Source organism: Zychaea mexicana (genome assembly GCF_025766255.1).
Source record: "Zychaea mexicana strain RSA 1403 chromosome Unknown BDB00scaffold_7, whole genome shotgun sequence".
NCBI lineage: Eukaryota > Fungi > Mucoromycota > Mucoromycetes > Mucorales > Lichtheimiaceae > Zychaea > Zychaea mexicana.
The window spans coordinates 545,416-571,692 of record NW_026516670.1 but is presented as its reverse complement, the minus strand read 5'-3'; the positions used below and the strand labels follow the sequence as shown (position 1 = coordinate 571,692).

Below are 26,277 nucleotides of genomic sequence, written 5' to 3'. Positions count from 1 at the left end.
CCAGCAGTAGTAGCAGCAACCGTAACAAACATACACATAAAAATTACTCCTTCAAAATGTTGTTTATATAGTCTTTCATCATTATTGGGGATTCGGTAGGATGTTATCTTATTACTACTCGTTCACATGTTGGTTTGCTTTGTAGGATGTGTGGGAGGAATTTGCTGTTCCTTGAGTCTAGTTGGCTTCATCTTCAGAGCCTTCACCATTGCAATTGGCTGCTCCATTGCCATTGGCTGCCATAACGTCACTAGGGCAGCCCTGGACAATCTTGATGGTGTATTCCGTATCGTTCAGAACACCTTTCTCTGCAAGGTTGTTAAGCTAATACAATTCACGAAGAGAAATTTAACGGTATGCTCGAATGTTGATCACTTAAAAGAAAAAGACAACCACTGCTACTTACAATACCGTCGACAGAGTCTGTGGAGCCATTGTCATTGGCCGTTTGACTGTTTGCCTGGGCGCACTGGTAGATGATGATTTCCTGCTTGCTCTTGTTAAGAATACCACCCTTCAAAGGGTTGTTAAGCTAACATTTTACGAAAAAAGGTATATCAGTGTGTGTGCTACGAATTGGTACAAAACAAAGTTGAGAGAGAGAGAGAGAAATATGCTGATGGATACGTACGACACCATTTACGGGACCTGTGCTGCCATTTCCACTTGCATCTTGAGTGCCAGTGCCAGTGCCAGTGCCAGTGCCAGCGCCAGTGTCAGTGCCAGCGCCAGTGTCAGCTTCAGTGCCAGGAACAGGGACAGCCGAGACGGTCAATGCAAAGGCGGCAAGAGTAACGAGAACGGTCGAGTATTTCATTGTGTAGTATTAGCTTTTGCTTTTATCGAGTAAAAAGAAGGTAAAGAAAATGATGTGGCATATGTTGGCTTTATATATGTACTTGTCAATGTCAATCCTTCCCCTCACCTTTCTCGTTCCCCGAACATCCTCAGATGACGGGGTCCTCTCCCTGCCTCTTTCTTTTGATTATTATAAGCTCGGAAGCGAATCGTCATTAGCAAAAGCTACTAATGCTATTATTAATATTATGTTGGAACCGACACCCCTTATACCTGGTAGTTTCGCCAAGCTCCCTAAACGCGCTGTTTTAGTCGCTTTTTCATCCTCTCGTTTTTTGTATATACTCGAGAAAGACGGACTTGATCTACTTTGTGAACGCATGCTTGTTTAACCTTTCGAGAAAAAGAGAAAAAAGACAACCTCCTTGAAACGTAAAAAAAGAAGAAATTCTTCATAATGAATTTAAGCAAACGGCGATGATGCGTTCTCCTCTTTTCTAATCCATAAAGCAACTACTGCTCATTATCCTTGTGTTTACAAAGACAGCATTTATCAGCAAGCCCCCTCCTATCACCCTATGCTGGGATAAAAAATAGATCCAGGAACAAAATACGTACACATGATGCCGGCATATTGAACTAGGTAAGGAGTCGCATTGTACAACGCCACAGTTGTAGTATACCGCAGGTTTTCACAATACTACTTTACAATAGTTTGGAATGACTACAGTATGCGATCATCAGAACGACGACAGACTACAATTTTTGTTAAAGAGGTGAATGATGATGTGACTTGATATGTCCAAAATATAACCATGGTCTAGAAGCATTACTAACACTACACTTGTCTTCATTCATATGATATTCTATACGACGTACTAGTGGTACGGCATGCTCATCTTCTTGATCATCCAGCCTGCTTTGCAGACATCATAACCCCTTCCTTTATTTCAAGCTTCCGGTTTTTCTAGCGAATTTGTGCCCTCCAGTATGCAACCAGCGCAATAGCATCGAGCAGCAAGAGCAGTACATAGTAGTGTGTATGCTGTAACCTTCTTTATTTTAAACCCAACCGAGTTGCCACAACCGCACAATCTGATTTCTTCTTTTTCCATGCTGCACGCTGCTGTATTATGCAGGCGGAAAGTGATATGCTGATGCACGTGCATTTCCCCCGGGCACTTTAACTACTGCCTTCTGAGGGGAGTTTATGTATAAGAAAGCGTGTCTACTATCTTTTTTCGAGAAAGGGGTAAGAAATTAGAGCAGATATATGCTGCAGCAGAGTATGCATATTGTGCGCTGAAAATGAAAAAAGAAACAAGAGAGAAAATATTTGTAGTGCCTATTCACCAACATATTCTCTATGTATCATATTGCTCGAACAGCTGTAATAAACCGTTGTCTGTAAGTACGGCTGGCCTGTGGTATAACAAGAACATTAAATGATTATTGTGACAAGCATGATGCAAGCGACCCCAAATCCGGATTATAAAGACCTTTTGATTAGCCATGATGTGTAAATGGAGGGCACCACTAGACCAGCCCCCAAAAAAGGATAAAAAGGGCATAAGAGCTTTCTTCGAAGAGGACAGCCCCGAAAGTCTTATAGCCATTATGCATAAAAGTCGAGCCGTAGTATTAATAGATTAAAAATACAAACAGGTAATTGTGCCAGCCATGTTTGAGAAACTAGTACATTTAATAAAAGAAAAAAATGGTTTGTTGTCTATTCTGCTGACGTATTTGAAAGGCCATGTCACCTAGCATACAGCACATATCATAATACCATAGTTATTAGTAGTTTCGGCCTGGAGTTTAGAATGGTGTCAGCAAAAAATGAGACACACCGATACATAGCCAAACTGGACTCAGCTCTTCTAAGGAGATTACAAAAAAAAAGAACAGTACTTGTTGCTAGGTAATGACGTTTCCCACAAAGTACAACAACATCCGAGGACAAAAGTGCCATTCTCATGCTCTCAAACCATTTTTTGAAGTATCGTAACTACATAATAGCTTACTAAGTTGGCGATGTACCTAGTGGCCGAGGACGCGCATCATGTGAGAGCATTGAAAGCGGCCCGTGTATCTTGGCCATCTATCTAACTAGGATTTTTCGTGACGAAGGACTGTGTAACCTTTTGCTGACATTATACATATATTCTAAACCTGGATATCTTCATTGATTTGCTTCCTCAACAACCTTTCCACTAGTCAGTATTCAAATTCGTAAAGTAATGCGAGCTAGTTAGACAAGATCCTCGTGCTTTTTTTACAGCAAAGGACATATTATAAGTCGAAATGATTATCTATTGTTTTAACCACTCGTGGCTGTCACTCCAGCTCATTTGTTAACTGCTGCTGCTTGTGTTGTCTGGATGGCCACTTCTGCCCACAAACATCTTTCGATCGTCAGACTGAAAGAGACTGTTGCCGTGATGGCTCACCGACAGTATTGCTGACAGTAGTAATTATGCTTTGAGACTTGTGCGGGGTGGGGTGGGGAGCTTCCATTAGTGCTTAAACATTCTGGGGCGTCATATACGTTATCACATCAGAGCAGTGTTGAGACATGCTGATCAGAAAAACACGTGCTCCCAGATTAGTGCTTAATTGATTGACAATGCCGTAGAAAGTACCTTGGTACGAGCAAGAGCAGTGCCTTCATGTGTGGTAGATTCTCATTGTGACAGGCCACTTGATGGTTGTATGTACAGTCACACCCGGAATATGCACAAATTTACGCTTTTTTCTAACTTTGTATGTTGTCAGTATGTAGGTGAAGAGGCGAACTCCATCATCAAACGTATGCGACGGAAGCACCAGTCAGCACACACGTTCTCGCGTAAAGCAACAGAGGTGATGGCAGATCATCTATCAACAGTGTTTGGGGGCGAGAGGAACCCCGAAGAGACATACGATCTTATTGGCCTTAAACACTAAGACTGAGCCAGAAGACAACTCGTTTCCTGCTGCTCAAATCAAGCATATCATACGCAACATGACGCCATAAAAAATACCAGGCGATAATCATCTTACTGGCGCAATGCTATAGTCCATCGCGAAGTCTCTATCAAAAACTCAAAGTGAGTTTCTAGCGGTCTGCTGGCACTGGTAATATGTCCCTGTATAGCCAGGAGGTCCCAATATACAAGAAAGGCGATGCGACAAAAGCTGGCAAATACAGACCCATCAGCCTAACAAGCGTACTCCGAAAACTATTAGAGCGATGTCTACCATAGTCCTCGAAGCTATGCCATCGCTCTGGATATAGCGCAAGGAGGCTTTAGGCACAAGCGGAGTGCCCTCAACCAAGCCTTTGCTAGTACGACAATACACCCGTCAATACGGCGAGCCACCGGTACAAGAATTTCCTTGGTATCAAGCAGGCGTACGATTCAAGCTCACGAGATATGATATGGTCAGCGTTTCAGGTATACCTGCCGAGCACACTGTTCCATCTTATCCGCCACTTGTTCGACGACGTACGTATCTCGCTAATATTGCAAAGCCACCAATTACGATATATCCATCCCGCACGCGGCGTACTACAAGGCTCCATCCTCAGCCCATTGTTATATGCTCAATCATCGATACACTTCCAAGTCGACTATGTATTCTTACGTACATTCTGGGAAGCAACCGCTACTACATACTACGCACTACACCGTCACCAACAAATGTGGAAGCAACTGCACAAACACTACTTTATTCTAGAGACCAAAATGGTCGCCAAGCGCAACGCTGTCCAGATACTGCTCATAAACTGTATCCGCATTACTTTATGCCGACGATTTTGCGCTACTAGGTTTTTCAAACTGCATAATACATCTTTTGGCATTGCAGAACAGCACTCACTAGATTATGGATATCGATGGACCTGGACAAAAGTGCAATAATTGAACCTTCTACACCATTAGCAGCAGCATCGCTAGCAAATAGTCCACATAGCAGCCGCGTTTAAATACAGCACATGTGAGTACGATATACAATACACCGATCCGCAAAGTAGACAGCTTCCTGGGGCTCCCATTTACATACCAGGGCATTGATGCTAATATGCTCATCAACCAGCGTATCACCGAGAAGGAAACCGATAGCATGACCTAGTTACGACAGCTCGGAAACCACCAATATGGAATGTATCGCTCTTTTGTTCTACCAATCCTCGATTATGGCTTGCCATCACAGCTGTCTCCGCCAGCCAGCTATAAAAAGGCTGCATATAGCTCAGATCGGATGTATCGAAATGACACTCAAAAGCAGCAAATCGACCAAGTTCCAATCATAATTCCTATTTTATTGGCCTATCTGCCCTCGATGCAGATACGTGCCCGTGTATTGCGCAACTCAAGTTCGGCACGCGGCTCCGATCGCCACTGGTGTGCACCATGGACCGTGCAGCGGAACTTACCATACTTGGAGACAATGGGAAACGAAGCGACTCCCGATGGCGGCGATTAGCAGCAATCAATCCCCTCCACCACGAGTATAAAAAGCTACGGAATGGGCAGAACCCACCAGAACCCACCGTCGCCAAGGCAATCGACAAGATCCGGGTCGACGAGCTTGCCTCCCGCTGTTCTAAGTTTAAGACCATCCGGCGTCTCCGACCACAGCGTGCGGTGAGCCCGGTGCTATACCTAGCGGCCTCCTCGGAGGATCGGCACCGGACGATCAATTACGAATGCATTGGCCACCGTCATACCCGTTGAAGGACTGTGAATGTGGTGCTGTCACGGCCTCTAAAGAACACTACGCCACCTGCCCAGCGTTGTGAACTTTACGACAAGAGCTACTCAATGCATTTAGAATGATACCTGACCTGCGAAACGAGGAACAATAACACGACTACATCCTGAACACCTGCCACGTTCCGACACTGGTCTGATCTATGGTGAATGGAAAAATACATGACCAGCAGCACTACCACATGTTCTCCGAAAGATGGACCGGCTGAGCCATAAGGATGAGGAGTACGACGCTGACACACCAGCGCCCAAAGAAATCTTACACGGCAGCGCATCAACAACAGAAGGAAACCACCCATCACTCCTAGAGCGTTACCTCTACGCATCTATTCCCTAATTGTACATAGATATTATTACCACACAGGCCTGTCTTTTTCCCAATAGGGGGTTTCAGACATGGCGCGAGACCACACTATATTCCCAGTCATACGTACCGCAAGTGACCATATCCCTATAGGGGAAGGTTTATAAGTCTTCCACAATAACTTGCATACTTTTCAACTAGTTAGTATGTAGCAAAAAGCGGTCTATGCTATATATTGTATGTAACATAATATCAGTGACAGCACAGCTGTTAAGAATGCTGTCAGCCAATTTCGCCTATGCGGTGCTCATTGAATGTCCCATATCGGTACTTTTACAGTACGAAAAATTGATGTATGCCAATTCTTTTTTTGAAATATGATATTCACCATCCAGTATTTAGATCAATGCAAAGTAATCCTCTTGCGTCTCACGTATAATCATGCTTGGTGCTACTCTCTCTATCTCACCCCGGATAAATCTAGTAAGTTTGCTAATATAGTAAAGTCTGTGCATACACAATGCACACGTGCTACAAAGCACTGAATGATATTAAACTTTAAGCATGTGTGGCTGAAGAGATTAAGCAGTAGTCGATACCATTGTAGCTGGCTTTGTGAACGAGTGTTACCCAGCAACCTCCCAAGCAAAACGCTCAGCAGCAGCAAGGTCATATTGCTTCAACGTCAGTGTTACAATAATTTATAATACCAGTGACCCATGTCGATCAATCTCAGCCAATTCTTATTGCTGCATAAAAATCCAGTTGTTTCACAGGGATTATAAAATAATATGGTGTGCAAAGAATTCCAACAATCCTTTCCACTCTTTTATGTGATATGGCACCAAGTAGCAATGACGAGAAGATATCACCACTGCCACCAGAAGGAGCAATGACACAACAACGAAGACAACAAACAACGCCCATTGCTCAACCTGTGCCACGGTCTAAACCAATAGCAGTACCGTCATCATTATGGCCACGCAACCAGCACGTGGGAGAAGGACAGTCGCCTAGCAGCTTTGAGCTACTGCAACAGCATGTAGACCACTTGACCCAGCAACGGAACAACTGTGAAGGAAAAACAAAGACTAGCAGTTGGCTTAGCAGCGACGACAGTAGCAGTAGTGACAACGACGACAATAACGACATCAAAGACAGCGAAAGAGGGGAAGAAGACTCAGTGGAATGCACAATCACACCAAGACCAGACGACCACCCGTCGAAAAGCATCCTAATCCATCGTCGGCCGAGCAGCTTGCCAACTTCTTGTGCTGCTACGCAGCCACGCGGAATGCCATTACTCGATGCTACCACGATCCCCCGGCCTCAAACTGTGCACTTCTCAAATGACCCACCCCAAGTCCACCGTTACCCACCTTCTCAACAGCAGCAAGATAATCCTTCCGTAGAAAAAGCAAACTTGTTCCTGCCTTGGCCGGATGATGTGGACGAGGATTACAGAGCCAAGCAGCAGGAACAAGAGCGAGCGAAGCAAGAAGAGCTGGCTAAAATAAATGACGCGTGGAAATGAGCTATCCCCAAGACTTATACTGATTTGCACACGACAGCATAACACGCATTTTTTTTTCTTAGCGCACGTTGTGGTCGATCCTGAACACCAATCAAACCAAAACAATAACATCTGTTTTTTTTTCCTATTAGCCTACATTAATTTTGTTTATTCACTTTCCTAATCTCTTTCTCTCTCACACTCTCTCTGCCATATACTTTCGCATACGACGCCAACAACAAATACGCACTCCACACTGCTTTTGAAACAACTACTTTCAAAAAAAGCAGTATGAACAGCGACAACGTTGGCCCTCCACCGCTTCCACCACGTAATGCCTTTTCCAGCGACAATTTGGCTCCACCCACTCTGCCACCACGTACCAGTTCCTATTCTTCTGTAAATAACAACACACGTCCACGTTCCACTTCAGATACCACCGCAGTCCGTTTTTCAAACTTTGACGTTTCTCTTCGTAATGGCGGTACCCCACTTGCCGTCGACGGCAATTCCATTGACGACGATGCAGCTAGCAGCAGCAGTAGTAGTAATAGTGTTGCGGCTGCTACGATAGCTTCAGCCAACCCCGCAACGACGACTTCCGTTGTGCCTGAAGGACCTAACACTAGCACCAGCAACAGTAGCAACAACAATAAAAGTAAACGCTCCAGTGGAGGCGGCAGTGCTGACGCCATGGCTACAGCCTACTTGGAACGTCATGTACGGGAAATGAAACGGGCTAGTGTCGCAGGTTTGGCAAAACCCCTCCGTCAGAATTACGAAACTCGGAATGAAGACGGATCGGTTCAGGTCAATTGGAAAGAATATTTGGAAGCAGTAAGTGATTTAGACATTTCTGGCAAGGGGTGAGGTGTATGTTTTATAGTATACCAATATTAATGCTCACATTCTGTTTTGTGCAACAATGATATGCATTTGCGCTGTCGTGTTATAGTGGGTTCAATACATCATCAGCTCTTTTGCAAGTGGGCAAGTGGATGACAAGTTGGAACCGTTTTCACTCAAAGTGGTAAAAAGTGGAGTCGACCGTTTATATGGCATGGTAGCACCACTCAAAGCCCCAGCAATGACAGCTCGCAGAATCTATCGGTGGGAAAACCGATGGCTGACCGGAACTTTAGCCCTGGTAAGGAATAGCATCAAGTAATGTACCAGATATCCCAATCATCTGGAGTAAATATGGTGTAGATAACGCAAACCATTCTTTAGGGTTATTTGATACTGTGGTACCTCGATCTGTTGGTTCCATTTTTCTTTGCTGCATGTATTGCCTATATCGTGTCGATTCGGTTGGATCTACTGGCTCAATTTGGCGTTGAAGCGTTGGCGACAGCTGCAGATAACAATACCAAGGAAGAACAAGAGAATGATGGCAGCAAAAATGAGGACGGAAAGAATCGCAAATCAGAAAACAAGCATACGAAACAGTTCTGGAAACGGTTGAAGCATGATTTGGGATCCACGGAATTGAATTACGGGTTTACTGCATTGGAGACAAAGTCCATGAACGAATGGAGGAGTGATATTATGAAAAGATATGGACCCCGAGGACAACTCTTGGTAAGAAGTGCAACCGCTTTTTAGGCTAGATATAAGTGGATGATGACGCTTTGTTTGTTGCTGCTTACTGACGCAACATATTTCTCACATGGTGAATTATTGTTACTTAGTTTATGGATATTCTGGATCGTTTGGAACGAGTGAAAAAGTAACCATCGCAAAAGAGAAAAGATAAGAAGGGAAGCGATATGAACAAAAGTGGACTTAGCAACTTCTTATTTTACTATCAGTCTTCTCACATGGAAACGACCAGAAAAGACACGCATGTTGCTATGGTTACTGGTAGCCAGCGCAGTCACCTTGACATTTCTCCCAACGCGCTACATGACAAAACTGGTCTTCCTATGGCTCGGCACCGAATTCTTCGTTCTACAATCACTACGGTCACATTATCCACGACATCGAAGACTGTTCAACATCATCGATTGGCTACTATGGGGTGTACCTAATGATGCAGAATATGCCATGGAAGTGCTTCGTTTGCATCGGGAAGAAGAGGAAGTGTCGAGTCCCAAATCAGCCAAACGACGATGGAGACGTTCAGGAGGTGGAGTAGGAGGAGGACGAGAAGAACGGAATCATCACCATCTTCTCCCTCATCGCAGTGATAGTGGCGAGATTAGCGAACCAGAAACTGAAGAAAAACACCAAGCAGCGACATCAACTGCGGCTACTTTGGCTATCATGGTTGCTGGTGCGGCAGCAGGACAAGTTAAACATGCACTTGATGAACAGTTCGAGAGGTCAAGAGTACACCATCAGCAAGAGCAGAATGATAACAGTGATAGCGCTGGTAGTGCTACTAGCGATACTGCGACGACAGGGCATAGCACCTCGTTGAAAAAGTCCAGGAGTAGCAACAATTTGTTTGAGCGGAAAGGCAGCCTGGCAAGTATCAATACTACTGAGACTGGATCGGAAGTCATTGAAAGTAAGTTTAGAACCTAGTTGTTCCGTTTCAACCCAATATCGCCATTAAACAAAACGGTGGATCAACTGACTGAATAATACATACGGAATAATAGCATACGGATGTGTATACAGAGGCAGTATTCCGGGTCGCATCGTTTTAACAACCCAAGGTCTTCAGTTCAGGACTTCGCGAGTAACAGGTGCCAGAATTCTCGTATACTATTACTGGAGAGACATTGTCAGTGTACGCAAGTCTAAGAGTATCGATATTTTCGTATGGCATACGAATGGATTGGATATCACTACTGTGGATGGCGAGGTATATAAAAATCTTTCCGAAAAAGTTTACTTCGAGCCAGAACAGCCTGATGGATCGGTTACTAACAACTTGCTTATACAAATTAGGAACTTCATTTTGACAATGTAATCAAGCGTGATGATTGTTTCAACCGACTTGTTGCAGCTGCAGGAGACAGATGGGGCTAATGAATTTATTTTTGTCTCAACTTTGTATATATATAAACATAATCATGTTCTATATAGTTTCTTTTCTCTTATATTTTAATACGCTTATATTTAAGGAAAGAAAGATGGATTTCCGATCATAAGCAACATAAATATTTACGGTTCTCGTCTAGACCTTCTCTTTCCAGAAGTATCTCGCCCAATGGCAAAAACTAAATTCATGTTGTACGAAAAATGTTTAAATGAAAAAATCAATTCGCCTGATGGCGAATACAAAATTCGTACACCAGCAGTGGTCACAGTTCCCAAAACACGAGCAACAACAACATTCTGCTGAAGGTCTAATTAAATGATGTAGCCTCAGACTTCTTCAGCCTCCATTCAGTAAAAAGAGAAAACGGGGAGATAATGTTGTTGGGTATATGAGCAAAGGAACGGTTACAGGACGCTATGACAGCTTTCTGAAAACAACGATTGGATGAAATGAACCAGTATCCGCACATGAAAGGTGATGAATGATGTTCCTATCCACACGTCAGAAAATATAGCCAAATACGTAGAATCTCGCGGTTTTCGCTGCGCTTACTAGCCTTCGTCCTGAGCTCAGTTCATTTGAGCAATTTGGGTCAATGGTTCAGATTAAAGCAAACGTAACACGTTCCTAGAGAAGTAAATGTTGATGACCCGGTATAGCTGTAATAGCATGAAACTATGTGATTTTGTAAGCGTTGTTGGCCCTGGTAACATTAATACATCTTTTACATTACCGATTTCTCTATGAGTACCACTGAGATAGGTAAAAATAAGCCTTTCTTACTAGCCGCTTACAATCTTTGCAGCTATTCAATGCCTCCATAACATAAACCGGGAACAGATCTGATGTTAAAAACAATGCTCGAGGACGAAGAGTGATGACAGCTTCGCAGTTTTCATGGTTAAAGTTAAGTACATGGGTCTACAACTTACCAACGACTGTCGACAAGATGAAGTTCATTACTCTTTCATCCTCAAGCATTGTTTTTGACATTAAATCTGTTCCGGACTTATGTCCTGGAGGTATCGGAAAACTTTTCAGCGGAATAAACTGTATAGATTCGCCTGTTGCATTGCTCCATATAAACATCCTCACTGCTCTGCCAAGGGGATAACCGTCACCAACACGGTATGAAGCTCACCTCTTCATCATCTGAGAAGTGTCATCGCTTTTAAACACGCTGAATACAAGTATCAGTACAAGTATCAACGTATTCAATACTGTATGTATACAGGAGTATCCGAAATCTCATGAGACATGACGATCCCGCGGAAAAATCATGATTTTTGGTGTTGACTTTCGCCAGGTATGAAACATTGTACCTCTCTTCTACTTTGCATTCTCTTACTATTAAGCGGTAGTACTCACAGTAAAATATTTGATAATAGGTCCTTCCTATGATGCCGAATGCGTCGCGCTCGCAAATCGTACAGCAGTGCCTAAATCGTTCATCAATTTGGTCCAGTGTCACCGTCCACGGCCTTGAAACCAACATGCCCGTCCAACAAGCTGCCAACACCAATGACGCAAACGAGCTTCGCCAATTTGCGCAATATTTACTTCGCATTGGTGATGGTGCTGAGCTGTTGGTGTCAACCACTGATGACAGAGTCCGGCTTCCAGATCGAATGCTCATGCCACATTACAACACGTACGAGCTCATAGAAGCCATTAAGGCAACCTCAACGCACCACACGTGGATCAAATTAGCGCATCAGTCGCTCTATCATGACTCCAAAGAATGTCGACGTTACAGCAATCAATGATTTGATACTCTACCATTTCCCAGGCACGGTACACGAATTCCAGAGCGCTGATACAGTGGATGATGCAGAAGATCAAATCACATACCCACCAGAGCTTCTGAATGCAATGACCATCAATAAGGCACAGGTCAAATTTTTAACATTGTTGGCCTCTACTTGCCTATACCTCCTTTCACCCATGGTCTACTTTATGTAGCCATGGCACGCGTCCACACCCCACCATCTATTAGAATCATGTTAGATCCCGAGAACTCAAGTATCGCGGGTCAGCAAGGCCAAAACACCCGAAACGTTGTTTTCCATGAAGTTTTTCTCTAATTCTTTTTGTCGTCTAATTTCTTTTACCTTCTTATAAATATCACTACATTATCTTTTTCTACACTTCTTTTCGCGTTGCATTTAAACTGGAGGTAGTTAAGTATCCAACTTTGACGACTTCCTATGATAGACTACTTCTCACTGCAAATTGATCTTGCTTTTGTTTTTAAAAACAGACAATAAGCATTTAATACCAAAACACTGATCCAACCTCGCTCCACAGGGGTGTTTGGGGGGAAACCCCTTGCGACGCGTTTCCGTTGAACGACACGGAGCGAAGCGGAGGGGCTCATTCATCCGAGCGAAGCGAGGAAGGACCGCTAGTAATCAATATAATTGTTAAATGCGATATATATGATATTTGTGATGGCTAATAAAATCGTTATGATTTATGTTTGCGCTCAATGTAGTTCAAGCGAGATCATCCTTCATTATGTTGTACTGACCGGCACAAACGAGAAAATCGAAGGAAAGGTGGTTTTTATTATACAAAACGACTTCTAAGTAGTTACTCTACCCATCCAACTTTCACAGCATGATGAGTCTTACTGATATAGACTCTGTTCCACTCGCATCACAACTAGTACCGTATACAGAGTGCAATACTTTAATTCCTATGCGCGAATTCCAAATTTAACCATCTCACAGGTACATGCTTAACTTACTGATGATTTCCTATTCATGGTCACACTAATCAACAGATTCATTTTCTCTCCAAAGTTCTCGCCCCCGGATGGGTATTTATGCAAGTTTAGGTCTTTGGTTTAACGCGGCGTGATGTAACCTGGACGGTGCATAATTACTTCAAAATGTTACATTATCATAATATCGTACTACCTAAGGAGAGTATGATGCTGACTATACCACTGCTTTATACAATGTTTTGACAATTTGTCAATAAGCCAGATCTGAGGTAGAGAGAGTGTATGTGCTATATATGCGTTTGGATACTCTATACATGGGTCTATATCGATCAAAGCGTATCACGAGTTGTGAATGTTATATTGGAATCTGGGGCCACCATATAGACAGGGCTTCATTATCCTAGTCGAGTAATGCATTTACAGTAATCGAGAGTAAATAATAATGAAGAAGATACGTAGCCAGCTCTCCTTGTTCCTTGACAGATCTATTAATAAATCAGACATACAAAACGTCATATGCACAACAGCAATAAAAGATCCACATCTTCCATCGCGTTTGTGGGACCCTAAGCCCATTTATACACACAAGGCCATGCCGTAGATGGTATGTGGTCCGCTTGTCGGACAATAGATTGTACTGATTTGCCTTAACAAGAGCATCGGAGTGATTCCACGTGCGATTTACACTTTTTTTTAGAACTCGCTACTGGGGGAGCAAGTGGAATGTAACATTGTTGATGACAACGGGAACAGCAGATTTTTTTTATCAGTGACTATAAGAGCACCATTACTACTACTACAGCGACCAACAATATAGAGTCAATCGTATCATGTTTTATGACGATGATAAACCACTGCCTTCTTGTTTTTATTTTTACGAAATAAACATTGAAATGCGCATTATGCAAAAGCAAGATATCACCTGGACAATTCTTGTTCTGTGCTCCTACTGCAGTTGCCCCGCGGTTGACGAACGTGCCACAGCCGAGATTGGCACCGCACTAAACGAAACAAATTGGTCCAATTCCGCGGAACATGAGCATCAACAACTACAACCATCGTTTATCAAAACGACCAACAACAACAACAACAACAACAACACCTTTCCACTCGTTCTTCTTCTCATTGTTTGTCTCTCTTTCCTCCTCTCCTTAATGTCCACCTTGTCACCTCTTGATTCGATCCCTACCCCGGCTGCATCGCCACCACGCAGCGTGTCACCTACAACCATGACTAATGAGAAACCTTTCGTCATGCCACTCGACACCACTACTACGAGTATCACTATTCAACTTTCAAAGTCGCGACGTTTCAATCGGTTTATTCAAACCTTACAAAAATTCCTCAAAGAACTCGACGGCCGAGACAAGAGCATTAAGTTTTTCCAATACCTGTTCAAGATTCTGCTTCACTACAAACTCGTGCATGCCAAAACGTGGTCACCCATGGTCAGCCAATTCTCAATGACGCGCAAGATCTTGCGACTCGGTCTGTTTATAGCGCCTGCTCGACAACTCCTCTATGATAACAACAAGACAGACCTGGTGGCGAGCTGTTTCTTGTTAAACGAATTGGGTAACACTGTGGCCGATGATATCTTTTGCTTATATAAACTGGGTCTGGTCTCGAGCAAACTCGGTAAACAGGCCGAAGTCGTTGCTTGTTATTGTTGGTTCGCCGGTATTCTCCATGATGTACACGAGAATTGGATGACTCTTCGGCAACTGCGCCAGAAACAAGTCGTGGATGATGAGAAAATGTTTAATACACAACTCTCCATTGTGAAATTGTCCATGGATGGCGTATTTTGTGGTAAGTTCTTTTTGCGCGAATGCAAGGGGGAGTAGCATATATGGTACACAATGGTGATAGTAATGGTTTTCTTCTGTTTCTCGGTAGCATGCGACATTTGGCAACCATCATTTGCGAGTGGTGTCCAAGCATGGTCTGGTTTCTTTAGCGGAACCTTATCAGGTTACAAATTATGGCGAAAAATCGCAGCAGCATAACAAATAGACAACAGTCCTCCTTCTATAACATCCCTCATCTATCTATGTATATTCCCGCATCACCCTATTTTTGTATTTCTACAAGTTTTGTTCTTTTATTCTCTTTTCTTTCTAATATATACACACTCAACAACAAATTTCAGCGTTCTTATTCTTGCGGAAGAACTGGAGGAAATAACGGATTAATACGGGTTTCGGAACGGACCGACCGTGGTGCTACTGCTAGTGGCATCATCATCGGGAATGTTATTATGATGTTGGGGTGGTTGTGGGGGCGGAGGTGATTTCAGTCGGATGGCTACGTGACTCTATTCAAATCTTGTGTGAATATTTGATGCATTGTACTAGTTGTTGTTGCTGCTCTTAGCAGTGAACGGTACATTACCTCGACAGAAACATGTTTTGGCCTTGCCAAATCCAGTCCTTCAGCTGAAAAGTCTTTCCAATTTTGCCAGTTGATTGATATGGGATTAGGAGGTGGAAATGATGGAATGATAAATGACATGACCATGTACACCAGGCCCAGTGCCAAGTTTAAAGTTCCAGCCACGATATTCAGGACGGCTGTATCGAGAACAAGGCATCCAAAGCTAGTTGTTTTTTACTGTTATTTTATTGTTGCTGGAAACGAATTGCGAGGTGAAACTTACAAGATAAAGACCATGCTTCGACCACGGTAAGTAGCCAGGAAATAGGCATATGTTAATGAAATCTCACTAGCTTTGACTTCATTGACCACCAGTAGTGCTGCTATGATACTAATGAGAAATTGCATTGGTTACCAAAGAGAAGTAGTTTCGTAGCCTAGCTCAATATATTCAGTGGTTTACCCTCCATAAATGCATATTACTATCTCGGAGAACCCAGACTGTATTGATTTGTAGATGCACCCAGCAATGACAAGAAGACAGAAGGAAACATTGATTCCATTCAATGTTAGACTGAGGATGTTTTCGACTTTTGTTCGAGATATAAAACGCATATTGCTTCAAGAAGGATTACTAAAAGTAAAGAGAGAAAGAGAGATATAACGGACAGCTTGTCATCTTTTTTCTTTTTCATGCAAATGACGCTGATTGTTGTTGTTGCACTTGCTCGATTTGGGAAACGTAAAAACAACAGAAATGCTTCTTGTGGAGTGGGTTGTAGTAGGCTATGTATAAATAAATATCGTGTATATATATTTTGAAAGAGAATATAGAACAAAAGAAAATAAAAGATAGGAAAGAAGACCTCCTCTTCCATCCGAATCACTATCATCATGATGGATTCGAGAGACGGTCTGCGGGTGTGTCTGAGAAAGTTGGAATGGTGATGATTATACTAAGCCACGCTGTATGATGTGAAAGGGAAATTGCAATTTAAAAAAAGAATAGGCTGGTAGGCGTATAACAATCTTATATAAAAAGTGCGTGTGGATGTGAGTGGTTGGGTGAATGAGCAGGTGAGCGGTACGTGGTGCTGGTGGTAATGGAGTGTGAGATAGACAGTCGAAATTTGTTTTGTGCGACGATGACCACAACAGCCCTTCGATATTAACTTTTTTTCTTTTTCTCTTTTACACGTTTCTCTGTTGCAAACCATCCCTGTGGAGATTGACGGAGCTGCCCGTAGGCGTGCCAGCAACAATGCCTTGGTAATCCAGACGATAGATCTTGGGAGGCAAGTTCTTGCCGAACTTGCGGTTGATGTGGTTGGAGCAGAGAAGGGCCGAGACGAGCACAAAGATATGGAGCGGGATCAGAGAAAAGGCCACAATCCACGTGATTTTTAACGTCTCGACAACAAAGTTCTGGTACTTGAACTTGCAGCCAGGCAAAAGCGTACGCGGGAAGCACTTGTTGGATCGTTCATGGAAGTCGGTGAATGCCTTGTATCCACAGCAATGAAGCTAAAGCAATTATTTCGATTTGGCAGGTTAGAAAACACCATGGCAATACATGGGCTTGACTGGATATTAGCTTACATTAGCCTGGACTCTTGATCTTCCATCGGACGTAAGATCATAATGCCATTGGTACGACAATTTGCCCTACTCACGCACACACGAAAGGATTAGTTTGTACATACAACGGGACTTCGCTTTCTATAGTAAGCAAACGGTTCTTTACCTCAATGTTCCACTTGTTCTTACGGTAGGCGACATAACCAATAGCGGCAATCATACCAAAGCAAACCCACAAGAAGAGGTTGTAGATTGTGAGAATGGCTCGGTTGTTGAGCATGATACCGATGTAGCCAAGCAACGCAGAGAACAAGCAGATGGCTCCAGTAGAAGTGATTACTACAGAAGAATGTCAAAAGATCTGCTAAGTATGCTTGATATACACGGTTTGATGACAGAGAGTCCAGCGATGGGTGGTTTGCTTACGATTAAGGATCATTCGTTCACCCACAATCACGACATCAGCACGTTGATAAACTATATTTTACAACATGCATGCATAAGTCTCAAAAAACTGATGAAAGCCGCTTATTGGTGCTGCTTTCTATTAAACAAAATACGATGGTGATTGCTGTGTAGCTTGCTTACGTTTAAAGAATGTCAAAAGTGCCAACAGCAAGATACCGAGGCCATAGCAAAACAGCTAATCATCAGAATCATGAATAGCAAAAAAAAAGTCAGTAATTCATCTCTTAGTCCACTGTCACTGTTAGGTAAAAGACATATGATGTTAGTTTTACCAGTGTATTAGAGAATAAAATCCACCATTTGCGAGCAGTCCAAATTTGTCGCTTCTTTGCATCAGGATCAGGTTGGTATCGCTTTACTACGTGTAGACTGCCTGATTCAACAGAGCTGCGAGAGCTGGCGCCAAACGATTGACGAGATTCCGATTTCATCCATGGCAAGACCGGTTCTGGAAGATCCTCCACGGAATCCCAAGGTGAGTTGGGTTCAGACGACAGTCGTTGGTGTGCTGTGTTTTGAGGTGGGAGAGGCAGGTGCCCCATTTCGTGGCTGGCCATTTGTTGTTGTTGTTGTTGTATATAGGTGTGCTGTTTTGCTGTTGGGTATCTTTACTTCTTCTTGGTTGAATAAGGATCTCTCACCTCACGGTTACAAAATTGTATTAGAGAGAAAAGAAAGAGAGAGAGAGAGAGAGAGAAAGAGGGAAAGAGGGAAGTGAATTACGGGGTGAGGATCAAAAGAGAGGTAGAGGATCTAGGGGAAGAAGCCTACAGGGGATAGAAAAAGTGTAGAGAAGAGAGAGAAGAGAGAGAGAGAGAGAGAGAAGGGGATCTACAGCAACTGTAAAAGTTTGTACGAAATAAAGATGAGGGTTGGGTGCACAAAGTGGGCGTACAAATGCCTATTTTTAGTATTTTACGAGCCACAGTTTTGCTCGTTTTTAGACAATCATGGGCGATCGTATTGTTCAAATTAAGTAGTTCTTGGTCCTGACAAGCAAGAAGCGAAACACACACCTCTTTGGCCTTGCTGTTGATTGTTGTTGCTGGTAAGTAGTGTCAATATTTTCTCAAACTCGCAAGCGCACTTGTCAATGTTAGAAGATGTCCAGCAAAAAAAAAAAAGCCGCTAGAGTATAAAAGTAAACGGTACCTTTTGGCGGTTAGCCAAATCCAGCCGTATCTAGGAAACTTCTATTAAAGTTTTCCCAAGAGCTGACTGTCGGCTCTCTCTGTGTCTATGTGTGCAGCCTTCTATCTATCGAATCAGCCTTGTGGAATTGCAGCTGTGATTTACGATAAGGCGTACTTTATACTTTATCTCTCTCTCTCTCTCTCTCTCTCTCTCTCACATACTATATTTTATCCAAGGGCTGGCCAGTACAGTACATCTATAAACAGAACGACGCACAAAATGAAAATTGACCCCATAAGGACTTCAAATTTCAGATTCCGGTTTGCCACGTCTGGTGGAGCTGGGTGCTTCGCCCACCGCAGCTCGTGTCACGTTCACCGGATGCTTGTCCAAGATTCGTCCACTGTCGAAAACCAAGGTTTGGATTAGGGTGCTATACGTGGGATAACGTCACGCATTCAGAAAAAAAGCTCATTTGTACATGTCAGCAGAACGAGACGACTCTTGCCAGTGGCCAGGATGACTTATCCGCCCCCTTTCTTCTTTCTGCTTTCCCAACCCCTTTCGGATTAGAAACGCGGAAATCGCATCATTAAGAAGGAAATCGGAGTCGTTTGCTTCCACTATTCTTATACAGTAAATGCTATTTACGGAATCGTTCACTGGAATGCATATGACTTTCACGTACACTATCCTTCTCTTTGTTTAGTGATTTTTACCGTAATCGATCTTCTTCTACTTCAAATGCGTGACCTGACTAGCGCAACATACCGGGTAACAGAAATCATAGATACAGAGAGGATAGTGGCAGATTCTCAGCAATAGAGCAAGAGAAAGAGAGCCGAAAGAAAATAGCAGCAGCCGTCAATGTACTATTCATAGACGATTTCTCTTTTTACTACAATGCTATGTTACATCGGCACAAATTGTTACCATTCACTGCTACTTTCGCTGTTCCTGCGGGAGCATAAGCGGCACTACCGCCCGACAACTAATTACCCGGGATTCTTCTTCTTTTGAAGAATTTTCTTGGCGTTGCCTTGACAACTAACGTTAAACTAATCATTGCCATGGCAGCACGACCAAAAAACTCTTGGACCGATGTTTTCGTACATGCGCGAAAGGAACAGTATAAAAGTAAGATGATTCTTAAACTACTTACAGTATCTATCCCATAGCACGCATCCATAGATCTTCAAAGCATCGCCGTAAAAAATGGGTCCTCTTTCCACACTGTTGCAGCATCCTTCTCATCTCGATGGTGTCCACGAGTATATGTACGAGACGGTTTTGCAAGCCGCACTTCATGTGCTCCTTTTTTTTATTAAAGAAGCATAAGTTTATAAAGCAGTTGGTGGTAAAAAAAAAAAGAACAAATCACGAGTAATCGTCCCATGTCTCTGACAGTGAGCTTCCATCCGAAGAGTAGTCCGGGTCCGAGTCGTTCACATCCTCGTCTCTATGCTTTTTCATGCATTTTAAGCAACGCGGACGTTCCGCGTTACGTCGCTGTACCTATTGTGTACCATACATTCTGTGAATATCCTTGTTCTTTTTTTTTCATCATCATAGAGCGTCATTCTCCTTTCTTGGCTCAACCATTTTACCCGTGCAAACTGGTCCAACGGTTTAGTCTTTGAGCATTTGCAGCAGGTCAACGTTTCGCGTGGTGGTGCCGTGCATTTTAGACAGGAAATAAGCTTAACATCAACATTCGTCAATGCCGGCGCGTGCACTAAAATACAATTATTGTTATTTTAAGCTTTTTTCCCTTGCGCTAATTAAGGTTCCGTCGAATTCATGTAGCACGACATACAGTCAAAAGTGGCCTATACAACAGTAGCTATTGTTATAAGTCGCGTTTCTTTTAATCTTAATGTTGAGCTATACGCGAATACACACTAGTATTAACAACAACAGTAATGTTACCTTTGCAACTTGCATTTCGCTGAACTCCTCAAGTGGTTTTTCCTTATTTTAAATTTCTTCGCGTTACTTTAAACTTTTAAAATTCTTGAACATCTCATCGAATTGAGCATTAGAAAGTACCTCCTTGCAAAAGACGCATTGCAAAGTTTTAAAAGTGGGACGTCCGCCTGCCACCCAAAAAAAGTGTTTAGTTGCTTCCAAATCTTTCTTGCGCATATCACCACGACAATTGTTTTTGTAGCGCACCGTCACAGAGCGACAGATAATTAGTTAGCATATGAAACTTCAAATACTTATGGCTTAGCGGCCGCCTTTGTTGCTGATGCTGTTGTGGCTGCTGTTGGCTTTGTCGATGCATCCTCGCTTCAACAAGAGGAAGAAGAGGCTGAAGAGGAAATATGAAACGCGAATCCTTTTTTTTTTGGGAGAGCAAAACTTGTCCAATAGAAGTTAAGTTTTGCAGTGAAGAAGTAACAATCTCTCATACACATAGTTCCTATTTTCACTCCCCCTTGCCTCACGCTACTACTTATCGCTGCTGTATCTACTATGATGTGTATGTGCATATCGCGGTAATATTTTGATAGTAGGCTTCTTATTCTAATAAAGAGTGATAGAATCTCTAACTGCTGATATATCGCATTGATTCCGGGATCGGGCCCCTTCTTCATGGAGTATATATGAATTGATAAAAAAAAAGATTTCGTAGAGACCACCCGTATCTCGCAACTTTATCAATGACACTGATTTTCTGAGCAATATCCGTCCTCTTTTATTTTAGCTATCGACAATGCTACTATTACACCGTAACTCTCGTACGGAATACCAAGCCATGGAGAAAGAAGGTAGTTCAGTGGTTCACTTCATTCGTGAGCTAACACAACCAAGATCTAATAAACTGACTGCTTTTAAATGATATTTGTCCTGTTTGAAACAGGCAAATGTTTGGGACCATCTATGCCCTTTGTTTATTTACAATGTTTTCACTCATTCGGCTAGTTATATTAGTCATATGTTCATTCAAAATGATCAATGTAAAAGTGACGGAGATTGATGAGGAAAGTACAACCAAAATAACAAACTAGATGTCAAATTTTATACTACATTTTGATTTACAAATAGTAAAAAACAAACCGGCACTGCTATGTGTATGCAGTATGTGACACCTGGCACTTGAAAGTGAAAAAGGATGGTGCTATGTAGTAGTGGTGCAACTACGGCTCTTCTTTGTTCGCTCATGCCGCTGCAAGCAAGGTATATTTGCGTGGAAAGGACAGCCCGCATCCAACGCATGTATGGATCTTTAAGCAAAGATGCACCGTGTCTCCATGTCGTCCATGATCCCGCTCTCTCAAAGGCTCATTCTTCCTACTTCTTCTTTCGGGGTCGTCCGATGCCACTGCTGTAATTGATGATTGTACCACAGAAGTTCTAGATCGTTTTGTTGCCCCTAGTAATATAGCCGACTGTTGCCAATGATGTGTACCACTAGTAGGAATATGTAAATGCGTAATGCGCTGCTTTATTATTATATATAATACGTAAATCAGCTGCATCAAACGTCGCATTCCTTGTCTTACTGAAAGTGCCGCCGCCACCATCAAAGAAAATGCTTTGCGCATCAGCACTGGTAGGGCTGGGTTAAGTCTTGTATGATAATCGCCAGACACAGCGGCGCAGCGAAAATCCATCGGCAAAGATGAGCTGCCAAACGCACGTGAAGTCTCACCATCACCGTTTGCTCGGTTTCCGCTTCGCAGTTTCGTTGACACGGTAGCACCCATTGATGGGCTTGGATAAACGCAGTAATTTGGATATAGAAAATACATTGTTGTTCTTGCTGCACTTGTTGTTTCTTGACTACGACGTGCACTGACGATGGTGTGCCTACCACCGAGTTTACATGTAATTGTTGCTGTTGCTGTTCATGATGTAAGAGAACATTGATCAGGATTATCTGCCGGATTTTTTCCTCATATTTGATATACACATACCCGAGACTGACCAAGATAGTAATCCGCATTAGGTGATGATGAGAGCAAAGCCCTGATTCTGACTCTTCTTCCTTCTGTTACCTCGTGATGATAATGTTAACTAGGTTGGAGAATTGTTGGCGAGATTCCCAGAGATGCTTCATCATTGGTGATAGAGTTCTCTCGTTGGCCGTTTAGCAAAATTGAATACTGTAAATCGTCCTCCTGCCCTACTACTACTTCGGTGCCACTATAGCAGTAGGCTCCAAAAAAGAAGCAATGTGCAAAGTCTGAATTGTCAGTGCCACCATCATAGTATGTAATTTTTGAGCGGCAATGGCGTAGATGATGATGTTAACGGTAGATGAATGGGATTCAGCGTATGATAGATTGGTTGTTGTAATTATAAACGGACCAATGCTATTGCTAGCGTTGTTGCTGTTGTAGTCGAGCAGTTATAAGAGGCCGTAGATTCGTAGCTATTCTGTAATCGGTTACTCCTACTGCTGCTGCTGCCCGTGCGCGTACCGAATACAGGCATGGATAGTTCACATTTCATTCTTTCGCTACTGGAGGTGGCGGCGCAAAAATGATTGGCATTATCAATGGAAGACGTATTGTTGGTTCTAGGAATTGTTACTGACTGCTGTCAGCTACATGTCTGTTTCCATCAGCAGACTCGACATGTTGGATGCAATTTATATTGAAAGTTTAGATCAATAGTGCAAAGATGAACATATTTCTCCCAAGATTGCCATTGAACATTGATTTGCTTCTGACACAAGTTTTAAACGAAAGTTGAATTAAAAAGCAAACGTAAATTAAATATATAATGCCAGACACGTTCTCATACAATCCGCATAAAATAATTGAAAGCATCGATATAAACTGCTTATTGCTGTGCAAAATATAGATAACGGCGGTTTTGCCATTAACAAAACTCGATGGTACTACATACGAAAATATATATGGAAAAACACTGAAAACATCATCATGAATATTATCATATAACACATCAAGAATCAAACAATATCTGCTTAGCAGAATGAGTCGTCCACAATCTCGCAGGAAGGTCATGCTATTTCAGTACAACAACAGCAATTAATTACAGTATCGAGCATAATTATGTACTAAAACATATATTATGACATCTGGGTGACCAATGATTGATATGCTTGGTTGTTCAGCAATGTGTGTTAAAGAAGTCTCTTTTACTTCTACTTGTGGAGATAGTAACTACACTTGGATTTGACCGCCCCGATGATATTTCACAGCAGCATCATAGATAAGATAGAGTGTCGCTGCCGATCCTAGAGCTAAACATGAAAATCCAAACAAATCTCCTATAAAGCCATACAACACTGTGGTCGGCAAATTTTTAAAAGTGAACATCTCCACGGCACGCCAGAGATCGCACTTCTGGTTGTATTATTAGTAAATGGATCGCTCTGTCCACGGAACCACACCGGCAAATGCACAATTCATAATTTCCTTTCAGAGATTGGCTGGTCTCGTTTCCTGCAGCAAGCTGCTCCTCGAAAAGCATTTATTATAAGAGTTATTTGATCAGCCCATGCTCAGGATAGTTAGAAACACTTCTTCAAGAGAGTAGAAACGAAATCAATAAAATTTATTGTACACAAAGACAGAAGAAGACACGTTTATTTATTGTTGCTTGCAAATGACCGGCTTGTATATGAATCCTTCGTTCCTCAAAGGAGAGGTTGCTCTCCCTTGGTCTCCTCAAGCCTCAGTTCCAAAGGAACCTACACCTCCCAATAACAAATCACTACAAATAGAAGAAGATGGGTGAGAGTAGTTTGTCAAGGGGGAATTACGTGTATACTTACTTTGTGAGTGCACTGCGGTAAAGAACTTTACGGCATGTAGTGCGCTCACGGATAGGGCTCGCTGCAATAGCGACTCGTGCACTGCGTCACAAAGATCCTAATGAAAGTCGCAAATGTACGCCGAAAACAATAACGAATACTGATTCTGCACGTACACCCACTCGGACCCAAGTAGTAGAAGACAGCCCTCAAATAGAAGAAGATGGGTGAGAGTAGTTTGTCAAGGGGGGAATTACGTGTATACTTACTTTGTGAGTGCACTGCGGTAAAGAACTTTACGGCATGTAGTGCGCTCACGGTAGGGCTCGCTGCAATAGCGACTCGTGCACTGCGCCACAAAGATCCTAATGAAAGTCGCAAATGTACGCCGAAAACAATAACGAATACTGATTCTGCACGTACATCCACTCGGATCAAGTAGCAGAAGGCAACCCTTCAATAAAGAAGCTGAAAAGGGTATCGTTCAATGAAGTGGAAAAGGTGGAAAAGATCTTTCGACAGTGAGGAAGAAGAAAGAGAAAGGGAAATGCGCAGTCGAGTCCAGTTCTTTTGTAGGCGTCACAGTTTGACCTGTTTGACCATCCGATGTTGCACAAGGATCGCGAACAACGGATGACAATCTTTCAAGGGCCATGCTTCACACCGATAACACCTGCACATTGTAGACGCTCCAAGCTCCATGCACACACTCGTCCCATCTCGCTACTTGGCGATCACGATGAGTTTCGTTCTTTTCTGTTCACTGAAGCTTGCCTCTTATCGGTGTACCATATGCATAAGGGGCAAGAGTCGAGTGGGAACATTTCCGAAAGTGTGTGTAACACCAAAAATCTCTTATGATTTCATGCACCAATTCAATAACATGGAAATCACTACCAAGTTCACTCCAAGTAAGTTTGACTTCCAAAATCAAAATATGTCACAACGGCCGAGTCAAAGAAAGAAGTGGTAGTGACGGTCAAGGGACACAGCCGCAACAACCAGGATGTCGATGAACAGAAGGAGTAGAAAGAAGAGCAGCAGCACCGCCAGGGAGCGACAACCTGTCGATGTGACGTTAAAAGAAATTTTAGAGCGCGTCGTCACCTGGCTGCTCTTGTCGGCATGAGTTGCTCCTTACATCCACTACTCGATATATTTAGCGCATGTAATTAGCAAGGATGGCTTTAGCTTTTGTTCTAAGTTTGAAAATAGCAGTCAGGGTATACAGGATGACTGGCAGCAGATATGTAGGCAGTAGCAGGGACGGCAGAGAAAAGGTTGTAACCTGATGCTTTTTGAAGCCTTCGAAAGCCTCGGAAAGCTTTCCAGAGCATTCAAAAATCTCAGAAAGCAAACATGAATTTTCGACGTAAGGCTACCAATGAACGTGCGTCAGACCTCCAACATCTGGTCTTTATCGTGAGCGGTCGAGTACCTGTACTGTACCAGCCAATGACCTTAACAAAGATGTCCTCGCTTTTCGCGCTCCATGAAAACCCTTCTTTGGTAAGGCTTATGAGTTTGCTTTATTGACAACCAATTGCTGTTGCCTGCGGTGTGAGTATTTCTGCTGCGGAGACATTTTGGTATAACGAATGGTATCGTAGCCTTTTTCCGCCTGAGGAATCCCTAAGTGCTAAACAACACTCGGCAAGGATTTTTGGTATCCTAATACCCCCCCTACTACTGAGCGTTAGATTTTGCAGTTGGTGGCATTCCGTACGTAGTAGTGGTATTAAACGCGTCTCCTCGTTCATTTTTTGATTTATCCTGGGCGTCGTAAGATGTAAATTAATGTGGAAAGCACGGCAACAAGCTTTATGCATCTTAGACATGACATTCGGAATGATTTCTCGAGCGATGCATCTACTACTGGCCGCAACGAGCCCAAACCAGCG

General features: G+C 42.9%; 9 protein-coding genes across 9 annotated transcripts; 4 read left to right on the top strand and 5 right to left on the bottom strand.

Annotated features, from left to right (window-relative positions):
- Window positions 1-177: 177 nt before the first annotated feature.
- BDB00DRAFT_868088 (uncharacterized protein) lies at window positions 178-817 on the bottom strand (the record flags this gene model as incomplete). The annotated part of the gene is made up of 3 exons (XM_053126423.1): window positions 178-324; window positions 407-532; window positions 632-817. The coding sequence occupies 3 exons, from the start codon at window positions 815-817 to the stop codon at window positions 178-180; spliced, it is 459 nt and encodes a 152-aa protein (XP_052984219.1).
- On the top strand, window positions 636-1,332 carry BDB00DRAFT_802751 (uncharacterized protein; the record flags this gene model as incomplete). The annotated part of the gene is made up of 1 exon (XM_053121971.1): window positions 636-1,332. A coding segment is annotated over one exon (330 nt), but the record flags the coding sequence as incomplete, so codon positions are not given.
- Window positions 1,333-6,694: 5,362 nt separating this feature from the next.
- BDB00DRAFT_868086 (uncharacterized protein) lies at window positions 6,695-7,390 on the top strand (the record flags this gene model as incomplete). Its single annotated transcript, XM_053126422.1, has 1 exon — window positions 6,695-7,390. One exon carries the CDS (start codon window positions 6,695-6,697, stop codon window positions 7,388-7,390), a length of 696 nt encoding a protein of 231 aa, XP_052984217.1.
- A 270-nt stretch (window positions 7,391-7,660) lies between these two features.
- Window positions 7,661-10,348, top strand: BDB00DRAFT_868085 (uncharacterized protein; the record flags this gene model as incomplete). The annotated part of the gene is made up of 7 exons (XM_053126421.1): window positions 7,661-8,206; window positions 8,325-8,516; window positions 8,600-8,950; window positions 9,061-9,098; window positions 9,181-9,881; window positions 9,976-10,181; window positions 10,268-10,348. 7 exons carry the CDS (start codon window positions 7,661-7,663, stop codon window positions 10,346-10,348), a joined length of 2,115 nt encoding a protein of 704 aa, XP_052984216.1.
- A 3,547-nt stretch (window positions 10,349-13,895) lies between these two features.
- On the top strand, window positions 13,896-15,222 carry BDB00DRAFT_802736 (peroxisomal biogenesis factor 11-domain-containing protein). Its single transcript, XM_053121970.1, has 2 exons — window positions 13,896-14,901; window positions 14,989-15,222. Exons 1-2 carry the CDS (start codon window positions 13,920-13,922, stop codon window positions 15,096-15,098), a joined length of 1,092 nt encoding a protein of 363 aa, XP_052984215.1. The 5' UTR covers window positions 13,896-13,919; the 3' UTR covers window positions 15,099-15,222.
- On the bottom strand, window positions 15,109-16,368 carry BDB00DRAFT_547531 (COPI associated protein-domain-containing protein). Its single transcript, XM_053117811.1, has 4 exons — window positions 15,929-16,368; window positions 15,749-15,856; window positions 15,484-15,688; window positions 15,109-15,406 (listed from the first exon to the last, which is right to left on the bottom strand). Exons 1-4 carry the CDS (start codon window positions 16,078-16,080, stop codon window positions 15,281-15,283), a joined length of 591 nt encoding a protein of 196 aa, XP_052984214.1. The 5' UTR covers window positions 16,081-16,368; the 3' UTR covers window positions 15,109-15,280.
- A 288-nt stretch (window positions 16,369-16,656) lies between these two features.
- On the bottom strand, window positions 16,657-18,068 carry BDB00DRAFT_881498 (uncharacterized protein; the record flags this gene model as incomplete). The annotated part of the gene is made up of 6 exons (XM_053128082.1): window positions 16,657-16,989; window positions 17,065-17,130; window positions 17,210-17,382; window positions 17,470-17,520; window positions 17,632-17,686; window positions 17,784-18,068. The coding sequence occupies 6 exons, from the start codon at window positions 18,066-18,068 to the stop codon at window positions 16,657-16,659; spliced, it is 963 nt and encodes a 320-aa protein (XP_052984213.1).
- A 1,466-nt stretch (window positions 18,069-19,534) lies between these two features.
- Window positions 19,535-20,842, bottom strand: BDB00DRAFT_802726 (Stc1 domain-containing protein). The gene is made up of 6 exons (XM_053121969.1): window positions 20,695-20,842; window positions 20,575-20,616; window positions 20,462-20,474; window positions 20,253-20,380; window positions 19,808-20,160; window positions 19,535-19,684 (listed from the first exon to the last, which is right to left on the bottom strand). The coding sequence occupies exons 1-5, from the start codon at window positions 20,788-20,790 to the stop codon at window positions 20,023-20,025; spliced, it is 417 nt and encodes a 138-aa protein (XP_052984212.1). The 5' UTR covers window positions 20,791-20,842; the 3' UTR covers window positions 19,535-19,684; window positions 19,808-20,022.
- Window positions 20,843-21,734: 892 nt separating this feature from the next.
- BDB00DRAFT_547489 (uncharacterized protein) lies at window positions 21,735-22,831 on the bottom strand. The gene has a single exon (XM_053117810.1). It carries the CDS (start codon window positions 22,401-22,403, stop codon window positions 21,810-21,812), a length of 594 nt encoding a protein of 197 aa, XP_052984211.1. The 5' UTR covers window positions 22,404-22,831; the 3' UTR covers window positions 21,735-21,809.
- Window positions 22,832-26,277: the final 3,446 nt, after the last annotated feature.